The 19,769-nt window shown below is 47.3% G+C and overlaps 1 protein-coding gene across 2 annotated transcripts in view; it reads right to left on the bottom strand.

The window, feature by feature from the left end:
• The window catches only part of LOC311246339 (uncharacterized protein), a 72,460-nt gene that overhangs the window by 41,163 nt on the left and 11,528 nt on the right, over nt 1-19,769 (bottom strand). For both annotated transcript variants that reach the window (XM_084336489.1, XM_084336490.1), the window contains exons 2-4: nt 9,507-9,599; nt 7,426-7,518; nt 6,617-6,727 (exon numbers count right to left, since the gene is read on the bottom strand). In XM_084336489.1, coding sequence (XP_084192615.1) covers nt 6,617-6,727; nt 7,426-7,518; nt 9,507-9,576 — 274 coding nt within the window. In that variant the 5' untranslated portion in view covers nt 9,577-9,599. The remainder of the gene's footprint in view (nt 1-6,616; nt 6,728-7,425; nt 7,519-9,506; nt 9,600-19,769) is intronic.

Here is a 19,769-nt window from a genome sequence, read left to right as displayed (position 1 = left end):
GGACATCTAGGTGGGCTCCGTCACACCGACTACACCTCTTCTTTAAGCGGCAATCGGCTGCCATGTGACTGCGCGCACATCGGTAACAGCGTCGGTTGGACTTTATCCATTGACTCACTTCTTCAGCGGTCATCTTCTTGAACATGTCACATTGTGACAACCAGTGTTCCTTTTCGCAGTACGGGCACACCATCTTCCACTTCTCCTTCGTCGAGGGGGTACTGTGGTTCTTGCTGCTCGGTACTGATTCTGATTGGTGCATGACAGTCACCAATCTTCGGCCATCGTTTGCTCTCCTAGGTCCCTCTCTGGAGCTTGGTGTGCTCCGCACGAACGTATCCAATCGTAGGCTGCTGACTTCTCTCGCCAGGAAGTCGGCTAGGTCTAGGAGGGATGGCTCGGGACCGTTAGGATCACGGTGGTCTCTTTGCCGCCTGAATCGCTCTTGTCGGGCGGGCGGCAGCTTCTCTAAAATCCTCTCGACATTAGAGTTTGCGTATAGTTCGTGCATACCCTTTTCTCGTTGCGCCCCCAGCATCCCTACCAGGGATTGTACTTTGATAGACAGGTCGTCTAGTGAGCGATTGTCTGTTGCTGGGGGTAGGCGGTCAATATGCCTTATCTCTTGTATTACGTAATCCCATATGCGTCCATATCTTTGGACGAGCGCTGCTAGAGCCGCTGTGTATGGGGTAGTAGAGGTGGCATAGGCCAGCGCTATGTTGTGCGCTCGGGGCACCTTGAGGTGCTTCAATAGGATAGCATACTTGTGGCGTTCATCAGCTACGTCAACCATCATTGTCTCTAAGCACATCCGTAACTCCGTGTACTGTGCTCGGTTCTCATGGGTGAAGTCTGGAAACGTCGGTGTGCCAATGTATGATGCCGTAGATGGCTGGCACATCGGTGAGCGTTGGAAGAGAGGCCTCCTAGGCGAGTCTCCTCTTACGCCTCTCGGTGGGCTGGTACCGGCAGGGTACCATGGCCCGCGTATCCAGGTGCTATTCCTCGGGACTGGTCGTGCGTCATGCTCACCCGTGAATAGAGTCGGGGGTCTGTAGCGCAGAGCCGCGGGGGTAGAGCCTGGGCTGTACTGGACCTCCTGGTCCTGTGGAGTGCTGTGCTGCTGTCGGGCTTGACTCTCCTCCTCTCCCTCTTCTTCTTCTGTCAGGTCATCTAGATCCTGTAGTCGTCTATTTAGCCTCTCCGCGGTGTACACCGTTCCTTCCTTGTAGCTGGGTCTCACTGGGACCGGTCGGGGAAGGAGTTCGGAGGGGGGTATAGGCTCTCTCTGGTGGTCGGGCTCAGGGTCGCTTAATCGGTTAGGGGAGGGTGCCCTTGACCCGTGTCTTGACGAGGCCCTGGAACCCCGTGCGGAGGGAGGGGGTGTTGCCCTGGCGATCAGCTGCTCCATTAGCTGCGCTTGTAATCGGTCGCGCTCGGCTTCGCGCTTGGTGAGAGCGATGTCGCGCTCTGCTTCTCTTTGGGCACCGGAAGCGGCGCGCTGGGCTTCGGCGGCGGCGCGCTGGGCTTCGGCGTGGTCTCTTACCATATTCTCTTCCGTCTGAAGGCGTCTAATCTCTAGACGTATACGATCTTCGTCGCTCCGTTGCTGCGCTTGAATGCGTTCTCTTTCCATGGAAGAATGTTCGCGCTCACTAAGCGTCTGTGCTTGGAGTAGATCGCGCTCTGTTGAGGCTGCTAGGCTGGCGAGGAACGCCTGTGCCAGCATCTTGTCCGCCTCGCTGGGGGAAGACGCTGGTTGAGGTGATCCGCTCCTGGCAGTACTCGTTGGAGATGCGTTCTCCTGCGGGGAGTCCTGGAGCTCTATCTCCTGGGCGCTCTCCTCCTCTTGTACCGTGCAGAGTTCCATCTCTGGAGGGTTGTCTTCCTCCCGGAGCTCTCCGGGGACTACTTCTTCGGTCTTGGCGGGGGGTAAAGTCGTGTCGGTTCCCTCCTGGTCCCCACCGTGAGCTTGGTCAGTTACATTAGAACCCACTAGGGCCTCTGTGGTCGGGGTATCCTGGTTGATAGGGTCGGACATAATTTTACTTTCTACTTTTACCGCGTTTATTGTCTGTAGAAGGCTAGGTAGTATACTGGCAGCGTAATCCTCTAAGTACTGAGGTGGCTGCCGTCTACGCTGCGGGCGATCTACTTTAGGAGGACCGTTTTGTGGAGTGTTCATCATAGGCCATTTCAATATTAATACCACTATATTAATATTACACTAGTTACCCTCCGGCTCGAAGGACCAATTGTAACTGAGGGGTACAATTCCCTGACTGTATTGATAAGTATGGTATCATTAAACCACTACCGCTTTATGTACTTTAACTACTGGCCATACAGTACACAATATATGAATATGATGAACACTTCCCACAATGAAATCGGTTCCAGTCAAAGGTATTAATCAAGTATTTAATGGAGCAAAAGGTACATATGATACTTATATTACATTTGATTGCACTTGTAAGGCAAATGAGTATTCGTAGGCAAATCAACACTGAATGTCCATTCTCTGGTTACGCAGGAGGCAAGTATACAACCTGGCTCTTAGGGAATTATATCTATGGTACACTTAATGATATAGTGGGATATACTGGAAGGGGTCCTCCCGGTTGTAAGCCGGCAGGGGGGGTAGGAGAGCTGTCGGTAGTAGAACGTCTGGTCAACGATATCTAGGGAGACTTCGAGTACAGAAGACAGTGCGATAGACTCTTGATCCGCAGACGAATACAGCTTGGTTCTCTTGTAGGCTGGAGCTCCACAGTGAAGAAAGCTAGGCGGCCTCAGGCTCTCTGAGCGCCGACTCGACCTTGACTCCTCTCGGGGTAAATCCAACACTCACAGGCGTCGGCGATTATCCGCTCCACAAATCACAGTACCAAAGCAAATATATATTCCAGCCGCACAGGGCTATGCAGACGTCGGGTAGGTAATCCAGTGTACATGTCCATTCGGTCCTCGCCTAGATCTCCTCGGATGAAAGCGCCATGTGGTCGGCCCAGCCTGGATAAGAATCTAGCTAACACGAGGAAGCGTTGGAGATGCTGGTCACTTTAGAACTCTAACCGCACGATGCACCATACACAATAGACTATTATTAACTTAATAGAAATACGTCGCACTCGACGGTACAGTGCCAAACTCTGACAATTCAGTTATTAATTCGCACGCGGTCTCAATGCTATTCTGGGGCCAAACAGGCCATACTTCACCGCACGTCGTATCGTGGGTGAGGCTTCACGTTGGGTAACAAACTAGGTTAACTAACTTCTGTATCCACCTGCGCTATATTTATATGCACGGTGAACAAATAGTGCCACTCTCATTTCTGTCGCCGTATCCCTGCGCAGGGCCGGGGCTAGTACAGACATGTCTTGTCGGTAACTTTGAACTTGGCTCCGGGGGCTGGTCCCCTGGCGCCTGGTCCTTTGTCCAATAGGAGAATGAACTATTATGGGCTATAGTAGGCTAAAGGGATATTCCGTGTATATGTACAAGGAATATACAAGGGATATCAAACTATATACAAATACTATTCAATATATATCAATAAATAAATATATATACTCGGTTTAATCTGATCCTTCGTAACAATTACTAATGCCAAAGCTTCTTTCTTTCACCATAGGATCGAGGCCTCTGCCAAGAATCTTCGCAAACTGCATGCTACCATGTCCTCCCTCCTCACTCCCCCCCCCCCACCCCCTCCTCCCTCATCTTTTTCTGCCGAAGACTTTGCGATCTTCTTTGAGGAAAAAGTGGAGAACATCCGCAGCTCCTTCTCCCAACCCCCACCCATTCCAAACGCTGAATCGAGAACCTCATCCTTCACTCTGTCATCTTTCTCTCCCATTACAGAAGCCGAGACCCTGACACTGGTAACGTTGAACCGTCCGACTACATGCCAGCTGGACCAGCTACCCTCCCCACTCCTCCAGACCATAGCACCGGACATCCTCCCATTCCTAACTGCAACCATCAACTCCTCACTCAACTCGGGGGTGGTCCCCACCTCCCTAAAACAAGCCAGAGTCATGCCCCTCATAAAAAAACCAACCCTGAACCCCACCGTCATAGCCAACTATCGTCCTGTCTCTCTTCTCTCCTTTCTTTCTAAAACACTTGAACGTGCTGCATCCAACCAACTTACTGCTTATCTCTTACAGAATGACCTCCTAGACCCCAATCAGTCTGGCTTCCGGACTGGCCACTCCACAGAAACGGCCCTCATTGCGGTCACAGAGGCACTTCACTTAGCAAAAGCGAAAGGCCTCTCCTCTGTCCTGATTCTCCTAGATCTATCTGCAGCCTTCGACACAGTCAACCATCAGATCCTCCTCGCGGCCCTCGCAGGAATGGGAGTTGCTGGATCTGTGCTGACATGGCTGATATCATACCTCAACGACCGCTCCTACCAAGTGTCATGGAGAGGGACTCTGTCGGCCACCCGGCCCCTCCGGATGGGTGTCCCCCAGGGCTCGGTCCTAGGACCCCTTCTCTTCTCCCTCTACACTAAATCATTGGGTAACATTATCACGTCTCATGGCTTCTCATATTGTTATGCCGATGATACTCAACTCTTCCTCTCCTTCCCTCCCTCAGATATCCACGTCTCTGAGCGGATCTCGGCCTGTCTGTCCGACATCTCCGCCTGGATGACGACCAACCACCTCAAACTGAACCTAAGCAAAACAGAATTGCTCCACCTGCCGGCCAAATCCTCCCCCCTGACCGACCTTTCCATCACAGTCGAGAATGCAGCTGTGACCGCGTCCCTGACCGCCAAGAACCTTGGTGTTGTCCTCGACGACCAGTTGAACTTCTCTGCTCACATCGCAGCGACAACCAGAACCTGCAGATTCCTCCTGAGCAACGTCAGAAGGATACGCCCCTTCCTGACAAAAGAAGCCACCCAACTCCTCGTCCAATCAACAGTCATCTCCCGCCTCGACTACTGCAACGCACTGCTAGCTGGCCTCCCGGCCACTGCCACCAAGCCTCTTCAACTCATTCAAAACGCAGCAACCCGCCTGATCTCAAACCTACCGAAGTCGGCCCATGTCACCCCACTTCTTAGGGACCTGCACTGGCTCCCCATTGCTGCACGTATCCGCTTCAAGGCCCTCGACCTAGCATACCGTGCGGCAAAGGGAACCGCTCCCGCCTACCTCCGGTCAATGGTCTCTAACTACACACCCTCAAGACCCCTACGCTCTGCATCTTCTGGCCGCCTCAGACCTACTCCTATCCAAGCTCCCGGAGGGTCATCAAAGAGAAGCCACCTATTCTCAGTCCTTGCCCCACAATGGTGGAATGAACTACCCATCCCAGTTAGGACAGCCGAATCCCGTCCAATCTTTCGCCGTCGACTAAAGACTCACTTCTTCAACCATTATCTGAAATGATATAAAAAAAAAAAAAAAAAAACTAACTAACCCTGACTAACCTTACTGTCATGCACTTGTCCTAATAAACTAACATACACTGTAACACGCAACACTTGATGAACATTGTTACTCAGCTGATAGAGTTGTACCCTTCTTGCTGTCTTGTCATACAGAACTTGTAAGTCGCTTTGGATAAAAGCGTCCGCTAAATGACTAAATGTAAATGTACAAAACTATCAACCTCTGTAGCACCAGTGCTATGTGCAAAAAAAGTTTACGTACAGCCCTGACCTGCACACATTTACTCGTTCCCCAAACTCTTTTGCATGGCCCGATTTAAATGGTTCACGACAGTAGACATAATGCTAACGTTAGCAGGAGCCATATAGCCATATATCCATATAGCCAGTAATACTATGACCCGGACGGGCATAAGGCATAAGTTGCCTCGGGTGACGTCACGGCCCTGCTAGCGTCTGATAGGCTTTTTTACTTGCTCCGTGCATGTTATTCGTGCTTGGACCTTTTTAACCCTTTTTGAGTGGCATTTCCAGCGTCAAATGAAAAAAAATAAAAAATTAAATTAGATACCAATGATGTAAACGACCCATAATTGCAGAGTAGGGTTTAACCTGCAAGTTGGCCTTTAAACGTATGTATAATGTATATTCATTGATTCACTCGTATACCAAAATTAATTTGAATAGAAAAATTTTGCTTTTCGCATCAAATATTGATATGCGATTAAAATGTGATTAATTTCGATTAATTAACTATAACTATTAACGAATTAACTATTAATTAGATTAAAATGTTTAATAGAGTCCCACCACTAATTTCAACAGTGTTGTTGCTAATCATTGACATATGCTAGCCTCTTTTTTTTTTAACAATAATGTGTGATGCCATCACAAACACTGGCATTTAAAGGGTACAAATTCAAAAATTCCTGCACCAGAATGCAGGAAATTATGTCTTTGTAACTCAAATTGCGAGAGAAGGTTGGCTGTTTCTGTCTGTTTTGGATTATAGAGACGTAGTTTATAAACATGCTGCTGCTTCCATTATCATTTCGTTATAGTTAAAATATGGATCACAGATTGGGACTTTATGGAAAGAATGAGAAGAGAGAAAACAATGGACACATAAACAACTGTGCTGCAACAGGGGAAGGACAACAAGAAAAAATAAAGACAAGAAAAAGAAAAGTAACATACTGATATCCTGATGGTCTGTGGGCTCCTCCTTCAGCCCAGTGGAAATATCCATGGTTGGGTCTAGTGTGTCCTGAGCCTCTTCCTTAATCATCAGTAGGTCGCTGGGTGGATCTGGAGCAGAGGGAGACAGCAACTAAGTAGTTACGGTAGCTCCAGTGTTTCCCATTAATTACCTACCGCCACAGTTTTATAAAGTTATTTTAATTTTATTTGTTTAAATATCAAGTTTGCCAATAGGGATGTATCAGTAGTATTGGCAGTGGTAGTAGTCATAATAGTAATCCAGTATATATATTTTTTCTTTCTAAAAAATAAACCAGTTCAACATAGGTAACCACTTTTGCTTCATTTCTTTGATGGCTCAAATGTATGCTCTAGTCGAGTTTGTGTTTTGAGCACAAAGTGCATCATAGATCTAGGCTCTTTATTTTGCTCTAAAAGTGCACCAGATTGATGCATTTAGCATTTAACTTTAAAACTTAAAACAAAACAAAAAGTTCCGGGGGCCGAGGTTCACCCACCACAGTCTCACAAAATCCTGTGGGAAACACTGAGCTCATATGAAAAAGTATTTGCCTACTTTCTGATTTCCTCTGCAATTCCATATTTGTCACACTGGATGTTTTTAGATCTTTAGACAAAATCTAATACATAAGATAAGATAAGATATAAATGAGAACACAGTTTGATAAAATGAAAGAATAAGAGGAAAGAAAGCTATGGAGACAAAGACAGATACATACAAATATGCTGGAGCAGAGGAAGGAGAAGACAACATCAAGATAAGAGAATAAATAAAGGTAACATACTGATATCCTGGTGGTCTGTGGGCTCCATGGGTGGGTCTAATGTGTCCATACTAGCCTCTTCTTTTTTAATCAGTAGGAGGTCTCTGGGTGGATCTGGGACAGAGGGAAATACAACTCAACATACAAGTCTTTATTTACTTCTCTGGGTCTGGAGAGTCTAAAGCAGGGGTCAGCAACCTTTTTGACATGAAGTGCCTGTTTGAAATATAGTTGTAACTAGTGTGCCATATCAACAATATTCCATGGATCGTAAAATATTTTTCTCATAATCAGGTATTTTTTATGATAATTTTTACATTATTACATCATTATTGTTATTGTTATTATTAACAATATTATTATGATGGTTGTATCAACCCTAAATCTGAGTTGGGGCGGGGGTGGAATGCAGACAAACAGTTTTGCTTTACTGAGCTCCGTTATCTGGGGGCTGTAGTTGGTCACTTTAAGCTGCACACCGGAGCATCTTTTAATCCGGCGGTTTGCTGTTCTCTGATATTTTCTGACATTTCGTTGATGCGTCGCTCGACACTTCAAGCTGACATGGGGATATCTTTTATCCTTGATTTGATTCCCTTTGTTTGGCAAGCCTTCAAACAAAACATCTGAGCTACAGAGAAAAGCCTCCTTGATATACTCAACTTACAAAAAAGAACCTGTGGGAGGATTTCAACAAGATAAATGCGACAACAGTGCAAAATATTTCACTATAATATTTCAAAGCAAAAAGAAAATAAAAAAAAATGATATATGTAACTGAGGGGTACAATTCCCTGACTGTATTAATAAGTATGGTATCATTAAACCACTACTGTCTTATGTACATTACTACTGGCCATACAGTACACAGGTATATGATGAGAACACCTCCACAATGACACGGTTCCACACAAAACTGGGTTTAAGAATATTTATTAGCAGCAATGATAGTACATAATATACTTTACTTAAGGTGCGCTTATAAGGCAAAGGAATGTGCGTAGGCAAATCAATAACGTATGTCCATTCTCATATTACGCAGGAGATAATAATACAACCTGAATCTTAGGAATTATATCTATGGTACTCTAGTAAGGTAGCGGGAGATACTAGTAGGGTCCCTCCGGTTGTAGGCCAGCAGGGGGAGGAAATGTTCGAATGCAAACTCTGGATCAACGGGGACTCAATAAGCTCCTGCTACGGGAGACGGTACATTACTCCCTTGATCGGCAGACGAAAGCAGCAGCCGTAATCCAAGTATGCGTGCAGCATAGGTGAAAGCCGGCCAGCCTCTCCAAGAGACGGGCTCGAGTGATGTTCCTCACGGGTAAATCCCACACAGTAGTGGGGTGTAGACGATTCTCCTCCGCTCCAACATCCACAGGACCAAAGCAATAATCCAGCTGGAAAGGGCTCTGCATTCACCGGTGCAGATTCTCCGGTGCGCGGTACTTCACATTAACTAGGTTGAACTTGACGGTACAGCGTTAAACTCTGATACTTCACCTATTAATTCGCACGCGGTTATAAGTGCTCTATTTAGACGCATGGTTGCTCACTTCACTTGGTCGTTGACTCGTGATGAAGGCTTTTACGTTTGAGGGTAACGCGTTTCTAGGTTAACTAACTTTGGGTAACTAACTGCTGTATTCACCTGCGCCGTATTTATACGTTGGGTGAACAATCTAGTGCCAACCTTATTTCTGTCTCGTATTCCTGGGCAAAGCCGGGCATGTACAGACATGTCTTAGCGGTGACTTTGAACTCGGCATTGGGGGTATGGCAGTGGCGCCTAGGGGACCGCTGTCCAATAGGAGAACGAAATATTATGGTCTGTACTAGGTTAAAGGGATATTCCGTGTATATGTACAAAGAATACACAAGGGATATCAGACGACATACAAATACTATGCAATATATATCAATCAATAAATATATATATTCGGTGTAATCTGATCCTTCGTAACAATATATATATATTTTTTTAATGCTACCCCCTTTGCCAATGAAAATGCCCCAGCAAGCCGATGCGGGCACGCATGCCTAGGGTTGCCTACCCCTGGTCTAAAGTCTCTTCAGTAGAAAGTCTTGTTCTGACTTACAGAGGTCCTGCTGGTCTCTTGGTTCCTCCTTTATTCCAGTAGGTATGATCTTGGACTCTAACGAGGTCATCTTCTACTGGAACGGAAGTTTTGCTAAAAGGATAAAACACACATGAAAAGGACATTTTCATCACAAGAGAGTCCATGCTGTAAGATCCAAGCCTGGAACTGAGTGGTCACACATATAGAGGCTTCTCTCCACCAATCACATTGCAGTATGAAGGGGGGAAAGAATGAGGGAGATGTTCTGAAAGTTACAGCTCAACATTGTTATCACTTTGGTTTATAAGATGGGAATTGCTATGCTAGAAATCAATATGATCATTCAAATAAATCCTGTTCACGGGTGGGAAGCCGGTGGGGTATGAGTCCTGATCATTGCAAACAGCGACTCCTACTGGTCAGTCGGGATGCCTGTTAAGCAGGGAGGGGATCTGGGGGAGATAGTGTGAACCTCCGCACATGCTACGTTCTCCCAGTGAAACTCCTCGCTGTCAGGTGAAAAGAAGCAGCTGGCGACTCCACATGTATCGGAGGCATGTAATAGTCTACACCCTCCCCCGACCAACAGAGGAGACATGTGGTAGTCTACACCCTCCCCAGAACAACAGTGGAGACATGTGGTAGTCTACACCCTGCCCAGACGAACAGAGGAGGCATGCAATAGTCTACACCCTCCCCAGACAAACAGATGAGACATGTGGTAGTCTAAATGCCCCCCCCCCAGACCAACAGAGGAGGCATGCAATAGTCTACACCCTCCCCGGACCAACAGAGGAGACATGTGGTAGTCTACACCCTCCCCAGACCAACAGAGGAGGCATGTGGTAGTCTACACTAGAGTTGTTCCGATACCGATACCAGTATCGGAAATGCCGCCGATACTGCCTAAAATGCCGGTATCGGTATCTGCGAGTACACGTAAATTCTAGCCTCCGATCCCATGACATCATTTATCTCCTGCGGAGAGTGAGGATTATAAAATGAACGTGTTTTAAAGTGTGATGCTGTTTGTCATTTTAACAGCAGATACACTTTCTTAAATTCCATTGTCCCCGACAGAGCATGTGACGGGGAGCTTGGACGGGATGTGTTTTGCTTGTGTTATGATAGCATTAGCTGAAAAGCTAGCTAGTTGGAACAACATCCGCTTTAACGTTACATCAAATCAGATGATCGCCTGTCCTTTCTCCAGGACCTGACACTGTCAGTCTATCAACAATAATGCACCCACGGTGAATCGTATTTAAGTAAAGTAGCTACTGACTAGCGTTAGCTGACTAACGTTATCAAATGGCAATGCGGGAAGACAAGCTAGGTCAGCTAGCTTAGCTTGATAACTGTACCGTGGCTAAAGTTTGTGCTATTCATAATCCAGCAATAATGGCTGCAGACCTGCAAGCAAAGTACAGCAAGTTCCAAACGCCAAAGGATAAGAGTGAAAGAGTCTGAGGCGGAGTCTCAAAAGAGAATGTTGAATATTTATTTTGCATCGAAAATCACAACATGAACGTTACTACTAGCCAGAGCTTACAGACTGGGTAGCGAGTGCAACACCGTCTAATGTCCGTGCGGATCATTGGAGTAGGGTATATCTGCAGTGCCGCAGCCCCATACTCATTGATTAATGATACTAATACTAATCTATACAATCACCTGTTGTTGAATAAATACCATTACTTTCTAGTTATTACTAAAAAACAGTATATAAAACAGTATCTAAAAAAAAAAAAAGTATAATTTATATAATATATATATATATATATTTTTTTATGTATGCACTGGTATCGGATCAGTATCGGCCGATACCCAAAGCTTAGGTATCGGAATCGGATCGGGAAGGAAAAAATGGTATCGGAACATCTCTAGTCTACACCCTCCCCAGACCAACAGAGGAGGCATGTGGTAGTCTACACCCCCCCCCCCAGACCAACAGAGGAGGCATGTAATAGTCTACACCCTCCCCAGACCAACAGAGGAGACATGTGGTAGTCTACACCCTCCCCAGACCAACAGAGGAGGCATGTAGTAGTCTACACCCTCCCCAGACCAACAAAGGAGACATGTGGTAGTCTACACCCTCCCCAGAACAACAGTGGAGACATGTGGTAGTCTACACCCTGCCCAGACGAACAGAGGAGGCATGTAATAGTCTACACCCTCCCCAGACAAACAGATGAGACATGTGGTAGTCTAAACGCCCCCCCCCCCAGACCAACAGAGGAGGCATGCAATAGTCTACACCCTCCCCGGACCAACAGAGGAGACATGTGGTAGTCTACACCCTCCCCAGACCAACAGAGGTGGTATGTGGTAGTCTCTACATCCTCCCCAGACCAACAGAGGAGGCATGTGGTAGTCTACACCGCCCCCCCCCCCAGACCAACAGAGGAGGCATGTAATAGTCTACACCCTCCCCAGACCAACAGAGGAGACATGTGGTAGTCTACACCCTCCCCAGACCAACAGAGGAGGCATGTGGTAGTCTACACTCTCCCCAGACCAACAAAGGAGACATGTGGTAGTCTACACACCCTCCCCAGACCAACAGAGGAGGCATGCGGTAGTCTACACCCTCCCCAGACCAACAGAGGAGGCATGTGGTAGTCTACACCACGTCTCTACAATTCGTAGCCGCATTTCTGCAGACCCCTCTCTGATTGGTTGAGGCCATTTCTGCAGACCCCTCTCTGATTGGCCGAGCTCGCGCATGCGCCGCGACAAGCTCCTCTAGCCAGGAGTCGAAACTCCGTTAAGCTCCAGAGAGAGAGGCTGAAAACCCACAGTTGTTGCCCGACGGATGAGAGCCGAATCCCGGATCCGAGTTTTCTGATGAATAGCCCCAAAACATGGAGGTCGCGAACGCAATTTATACTCATGGAAGTATTGATTACGCCATAACGAATCATTAAAAAAATATCCCGTTAACTGGAATATGTTGTGTGTGCCTTTACACATATGTTGGATAGGATTATGTAATTGGTTTGTCATTAAAAACCAATAATAATCGCTCGCCGGCTTCGCTGACCAGAGCTCTCTCAGATTCAAAGTTTTAAGAGAAAGAGTCTGGTGGTCAATTGCTACGGAAATGTGTCTTACTAATAATAACTAATTCCTTGGTCAATAGAAGTCTCTGTGATACTTTCTGAATATGATTTGGGAACATCAAATGGGCAGGCCGCGAAATAACAATGTTACAATGTACAGTTTCTGACAGCTGGCTGTGTTGTGAAATGTGCATAACGTTATGAATAAACCGCGAAGTCACGTGAAATAACGTTATAAGCGAATCTGGTAGTACATTTCCAATCAGAGAGGGGCTTCGCTCAACCAATCAGAGAGGGGTCTGCAGAAATGGAGCTCAACCAATCAGAGAGGGGTCTGCAGAAATGCGGCTACGAATTGTAGAGACGCGTCTACCCCCCCCCCCCCCCCCCCCAGTGGCAGTGAGCCATACGCAGTGAGTCATAAACACTGAGCCATAGGAACTGAGCCATAAACAGTGAGCCATAAGCGGTGAGTCATAAACACTGAGCCATAAGCACTGAGCCATAAGCACTGACTGAGCCATAAGCACTGAGCCATATTAAGCACTGAACCATAAGCAGTGAGTCATAAGCAGTGAGTTATAAGCACTGAGCCATAGGAACTGAGCCATAAGCACTAAGCCATAAGCAGTGAGCCATAAGCAGTGAGACATAAGCAGCGAGTCATAAGCACTGAGCCATAAGCAGTGAGTTATAAGCACTGAGCCATAAGCAGTGGCAATATTTTCTGGACCTAGTCAGCAGCCTTGCAGCAGCATTCTGGACCATTTGTAGCCGGCCCAAAGTGGACGCATCGAGGCAAGTGAAAATGGAGTTACAATAAGCGGTGAGTCATAAGCACTGAGCCATAAGCACTGAGCCATAAGCACTGAGTCATAAGCAGTGAGTCATAAGCACTGAGCCATAAGCACTGAGCCATAAGCACTGAGTCATAAGCACTGAGTCATAAGCACTGAGTCATAAGCAGTGAGTCATAAGCACTGAGCCATAAGCACTGAGCCATAAGCACTGAGCCATAAGCAGTGAATATAAGCACTGAGCCATAAGCACTGAGCCATAAGCAGTGAGTTATAATCACTGAGCCATAAGCAGTGAGTTATAAGCACTGAGCCATAAGCAGTGAGTTATAAGCACTGAGCCATAAGCACTGAGCCATAAGCAGTGAGTCATAAGCACTGAGCCATAGGAACTGAGCCATATTAGGCACTGAGCCATAAGCAGTGAGTCATAAGCACTGAGCCATAGGAACTGAGCCATAAGCACTGAGCCATAAGCACTGAGCCATAGGAACTGAGCCATAAGCACTGAGCCATAAGCAGTGAGTCATAAGCACTGAGCCATAAGCACTGAGCCATAAGCAGTGAGTCATAAGCACTGAGCCATAAGCAGTGAGCTATAAGCAGTGCACCATAAGCAGTGCACCGTTCTACAGAAAACAATTAAGAAGCCCCATGCAAGCACTTCAAAGGCTCTGTTCAGACGTGGCATTAAAACAAGTCTTGGGTGAAGGGGGTGCACCGATGTATCGGTCGGGTATCGGTATCGGCCTTGTTGACTGCAATCGGCCTGTCGGCCGATAAGCTCGAATGTACCGATGGCAGTAGCCGATAAATATCCATCAATTTGTGTCGCGTCAAAAGGCAAAAAAATGTTCAGTCGCGTCCTGCACAACGCCGCCCCCAGTCCCCCACACACACACAAGCTACTGCATCAAAGTTACTACTAAATATTCAACATTCTCTTTTGAGACTCCGCTTCAGACTCTTATCATTTGGCACTAAAAGCTAAACATAGTCACCGATATGGCTGTCCGCAACATGTCATTAATTGTGTACGCGAGGTGGTCGCTCAGTGACGACGCTAACGTGAGCTAGGTTAGCTAGCATGAGCTACCGGGAGATGGAAAGACTAACGTTACTGGTGAAAATGTGATTTACGTTGGAATACTCCTTTGCCAACTTGCTGTACTTTGCTTGCAGGTCTGCAGCCATTATTGCTGGATTATGAATAGCCCCAACTTTAGCCAAGGTAACGTTATGGCTAAACCTTTAACGTTAGTTAACGCTAGCTTTCGGTTAGCTGTTCAATGCTAATAACACAACCAAGCGAACCCATCAGAGCTCCCCGTCAACACCCCTCTCTCGGGAAGATGGCATTTAAGAAAGTATCTGCTGTTAAAATGACAAACATTCGTTTTGTAATTCCATGAAAATGTCAACCTCACCATGAAAAAATTTAAATAACATGATCATAACCAAACTAATTTCAAATGTATCATCATGGTCTATATTTTGAAGTACAAAATAGATTTGATCGTAATATTTATGAGAATGCATGTTTTTTCACACTACAGGAGGAGACACAATGATGTAAACAATTATTTTTCGATTAACCTAATTGTATGACTTTCTGAATGGCCAGAATGGCAAAAGAAAAAAAATCAACAGATATTTTTCTAACCTCACCTTTGGTCATGAAGGGCTGTTGTATCAATATGTGAATCAATTATGTACTTTGTGTCTTTCCATTGGCAGGTGAAGCATGCTGTTATAATGCCCCTTTATGGGACAGCGAATGTAACATCCATAACGTTTTCCAGGAAAAGTTGTCATAAAACATGCATCTGGAATGCAATGTCAACCAAACTTCCTAAGCAAAGCTAACTTTTATAAAGATGACATATTAGCAACAATTAGTCATTCTGGTCTTATTTTTTGTATTCTTTACAAGTGTTATGGATGTTACCGTTATGGATGTTACATTGCAAGTGACGGATGTTACATTGTGAATGTGTGTTAAGTCCGATTATGACCCCTTTGTTTGAAGTATAATTTACACATTTTAGTTACACTTATTGAGATAAAGATGAGCCTGCAATAAGAAATGTTTTGACCTTTTGGATTTTGAGATAGGTGACAAAATACACAGCGTTATGGATGTTACGGAAATTGACAAGCTTTTCGGATTCACTGAACACATGATGAAAACTCTGTGAATATCTTTTTCAAAGAATAACATGTTTACTATCACTTTGTAGGGAAGGGTTTGAGGTACCCAAAAAGCACATTCAGGAAAACCTGGCATTTCCTCTCAAGGAATGAATCACAAAAAAGTGCTGTTATGGATGTTACATTTTTACGTTATGGATGTTACACGTCTGAAATAGACAAAAAGAACAGAGTGGTGTTTAATTACAGCTTTCAAGTGCGCCAGCAGAACCTCAACCGCTATCTCCTGCCCGGTCCGACTCTGACCCCTCCTCTCCTCGGAGTCATGGTGCGCTTCCGACGACAGAAGACCGCCATCAGTGGCGACATCAAACGCATGTTCCACCAGGTGTGTTTGCTCGACGAAGATAAGCCACTCATGAGGTTCTTGTGGAGAGAAAACCCAGACGACCCGGAACCGTCCATATATCAGTGGGAGGTGCTGCCCTTCGGGACGACCTGCAGCCCGTGTTGCGCCACCTACGCCCTGCAGCTTCATGTATCGACGACGGCGCCGCACCCCCCGGAGTCTCCGATGCTGTCCACCACAGTTTCTATGTGGACAACTGCCTCCACAGCGTGGAGACCGCGGAAAAGGCCTACAAGCTGGTGCATGACATACGCACCTTCCTGGCCACCGCTGGCTTTGAGGTCTGCCAGTGGGCCACCAACGACCCTGAGGTCGTCCGAGACCTCACAGACGAAGCGAAGGCTGACAGCAGCGAGACCTGGCTCTCCCAGTCAAGTGAGGACGCCCAGGAAATGACTCTGGGTCTCCTCTGGCGTTTTAAGTCTGACACCCTGTGTTACTGGCAAAAGAAGATCGAAACCCGCCATTACGTAACCAGGAGGTCGATCTACAGTACTCTGGCGAGTCAATATGACCCGTTGGGTTACATCAACCCCTACACGACTCGTGCCAAGGCTCTGGTCAGCGAGCTGTGGACTGAGGCGAAGGGATGGGATGACCCCCTACCAGAGACACTCGGGGCGAAGTGGAAGAAGTGGGAAGAAGAGCTCCCCACCCTCCAACAGATCGAGTTCCCCAGGAGCTACTTTCCCTTGAGCGTCAGTCTGAACGGCAGCCAGCTCTCCCTTCATGTATTCTGTGACGCGTCTGAGAAGGCATATGGTGCAGTAGCGTACCTGCGCGCGGTAGAGCCCGACGACACAGTCCACGTGTCCTTCATTCTTGCACGCTCAAGAGTTGCACCCAAGAAGCAGCAATCCATTCCCCGGCTGGAGCTCTGCGCAGCTCTAAGTGGAGCCCAGTTGGGAAAGATGCTGAAGGAAGAGCTGCACCTCCCCCTTCACGCGGTGTCGATGTGGTCCGACTCCACAACAGTCATCCGGTGGATCCAGTCGACTTCGTGCAGATATAAAGTATTCGTGGGAACAAGGGTGACCGAGATCCAAGAGCTTGTGGGGATCAGCTGCTGGTGATACGTTTCGACAGAGGTCAACCTGGCGGACGTGATCACCAGAGGTGCGACCCTCGAGGAATTGGCACGTCCCAACCTCTACCACCGAGGACCCGAATACCTACGCAAGAGTGGCCTTCTCCTCCGAACTTGGAGAACGCAGAGGTGGAGGTGGAACTTAAGAAGTCCATCTTCTGCGGCCTCACCGGACTCCAAGACCCTTCAACCACCGACGGTCCCAAGGTTGAGGATTGCCAGACCCTAGAAGAGCTCCAAGTATGTACCTTCGACCACCGGAACCCCGGTCCCGGAGACCCGACCCCCCTCAGCGCCGACGACTACGCGCGGCTGAGATCATGTTGCTGCAGAGGGTGCAGCGGGAGGTCTTCCAGATCGAGATGGCGTGCTTGGGACGGAAGATGGAGCTACCAAGAGACAGCAAGCTGAGGCTACTGGCCCCCGAACTGGACGAGAAAGACCTCATACGTGTCGGAGGCCGCCTACGACGGGCTCAGGGCCTCACCGAGGACAGCAAACACCCCATCCTACTCCCCTCGAAGCATCCGGTGACTAACTTGGTGATTCGTCACTATGACACCAAATTGTATCACCCTGGAGCGGAGCGGCTCTTCGCGGAGCTCAGGAGAAGGTTCTGGATACTTCGCGGCCGGGAGGCTGTGCGGCGTTACCAACGGTCATGCACAGACTGCCAGAAGCTCAGAGCCCAACCCATCATGCCACGAATGGCTGACCTCCCATCCTGCCGCCTCCGTCTCCAAGAAGCGCCCTTCCACAACACGGGCATGGACTGCTTCGGGCCCTTCACCATCAAGGCGGAGATCGGGAGAGCAACTGCTAAGAGATGGGGAATCATCTTCAAGTGCCTCACCACGAGAGCTATCCATCTCGAGGTGCTGGCTGAAATGACAACAGACAGCTTCCTCCAGTCATTCCGTCGATTTACTGGAAGGAGAGGGCGACCCCATACCTTATGGTCTGATCACGGGACGAACTTCAAGGGAGGAGAAGCTGAACTCATCAAAAGTTACCACCAGATGAGTGAGGAGTTGAGGGACGAGCTGGCCTCCCAACAGGTCACCTTCTGCTACAACCCTCCAAATGCACCCCACTTCGGTGGAACGTGGGAGAGAGAGGTCAAGTCAGTAAAGGCTGCTCTAGCAGCCGCGCTCAGAGGACAGGTTCCTAAGGCAGAGGTCTTCAACACTGTGCTGGTGGAGATTGAAGCCATTCTGAATTCCAAGCCACTGGGGTACGTCAGTAGCGACGCGGCCGATCTTGACCCCATAACACCCAACAGCCTTTTGATGGGGCGGCGAGACGCGGCCCTTCCCTTTGCGGTCTACGCCTCCACCGAGATCATCGGCAGAAGACAATGGAGGTATAGTCAGGCTTTAGTCGACCAATTCTGGAAGAGGTTCACCACCGAATATCTCCCATCGCTGCAAGGCCGCCGCAAGTGGATCACTGAAAGAGGCAACCTAGAACCAGGAACCCCAGTTATGATCGTGGATCAGGCACTCCCCCGAGCCCGCTGGCTCACCAGAAGGGTGAAGAGTGTGGTAAAAGGGCAAGACGGAAGAGTCCGCTCGGCTATCGTGGATGTCGGAGGAAGAACATACCACAGACCAGTGGCTCGACTGATTCGACTACCCCCGTACTCTGACTCTGACCAGCCTGAGTGACTACTAGACATTCAGCAGACCTCAGTACTGATTAGCGCCGCAAATCAGGGGGCGGCTGTGCTGAAGGGTCTGTAATTAGGTAAAATTAGACCTAAGATTATCCCCCTTTAAGTTCACCAACCTGTTTAATATGTGGGAGTAAAGTTATTATTTACCACATAATGTTACACTGTCTGCCTACTGCTGGCATCTCAGCAGGGGAGGAAATTAGGCCACTTTACTCGCCAAATGAGAGTATTTTTTATGTTTGGCGAGTAATTCATGAAGAGCACTCGCCAGTCTGGCGAGTACTAGTAATTACAAAACAAAACAAAAAAATCATTCTGCAATCTGCTGATTCGCTCACTGGCACAAGCCGAACTCTGACTCCCCCCTTGATTCCTCCCATTTGCGCCTCATAATAATCCAACCATAACCAATGAACATCATCGTTGTACATAGGCCTGTCACGATAACACATTTTGCTGGGCGATTAATTGTCCCAGAAATTATTGCGATAAGTGATATTATTGTGGTTTTGAGAGAAATAATTTTTTTGAGAAATGTATTTCCCAAAAGTTTTCAATCAATTTTTTTTTTTTACTAATATAATGATAATAGCATAATAATGCAAGGAAACCGTTTCAAAGTGCAATAAACCTTTATTTAACATTGGAAGACATTTTAAATATCCTAAATTACTACCTAACCAATCAGATATGAGGTAGCGTCAGAAGCAGAGTAACCTCGTTCCCAGTTTTATCTCCGTGAGAGCAATGATAAAACGAGCAGAGCAATGTGTGTGGACAAGAGGCAGGTTGCTACGTTTACTGTAGGAAGGGGCTTTTAGACCCATGTTTTTATTTTTTGCTTCGAAAAGAGGGACGTGGGACATTAGGTAAAATGGCTGTGCAGTATACAACCAAAAGCGGGACACCTGGTCACCCTAATTGTGGCTCGCGTTTGTTTACTGTGGCTCGCGGATTATGTGATGGGCAAGCTACTTGGAAAATGTAGTAAGCTACACTACCAGTTACTCTCGATTAAAATATAGCTCAACAATAATCAAATAAACACAAATATATACTATCTCTATTGGAATGGAGACTTTTCAGCACAGGATAAA

Source organism: Notolepis coatsorum, assembly GCF_963971535.1.
Source record: "Notolepis coatsorum genome assembly, chromosome: 19".
Classification (NCBI taxonomy): Eukaryota; Metazoa; Chordata; class Actinopteri; order Aulopiformes; family Paralepididae; genus Notolepis; species Notolepis coatsorum.
This window is presented reverse-complemented; position numbering and strand designations above follow the sequence as displayed.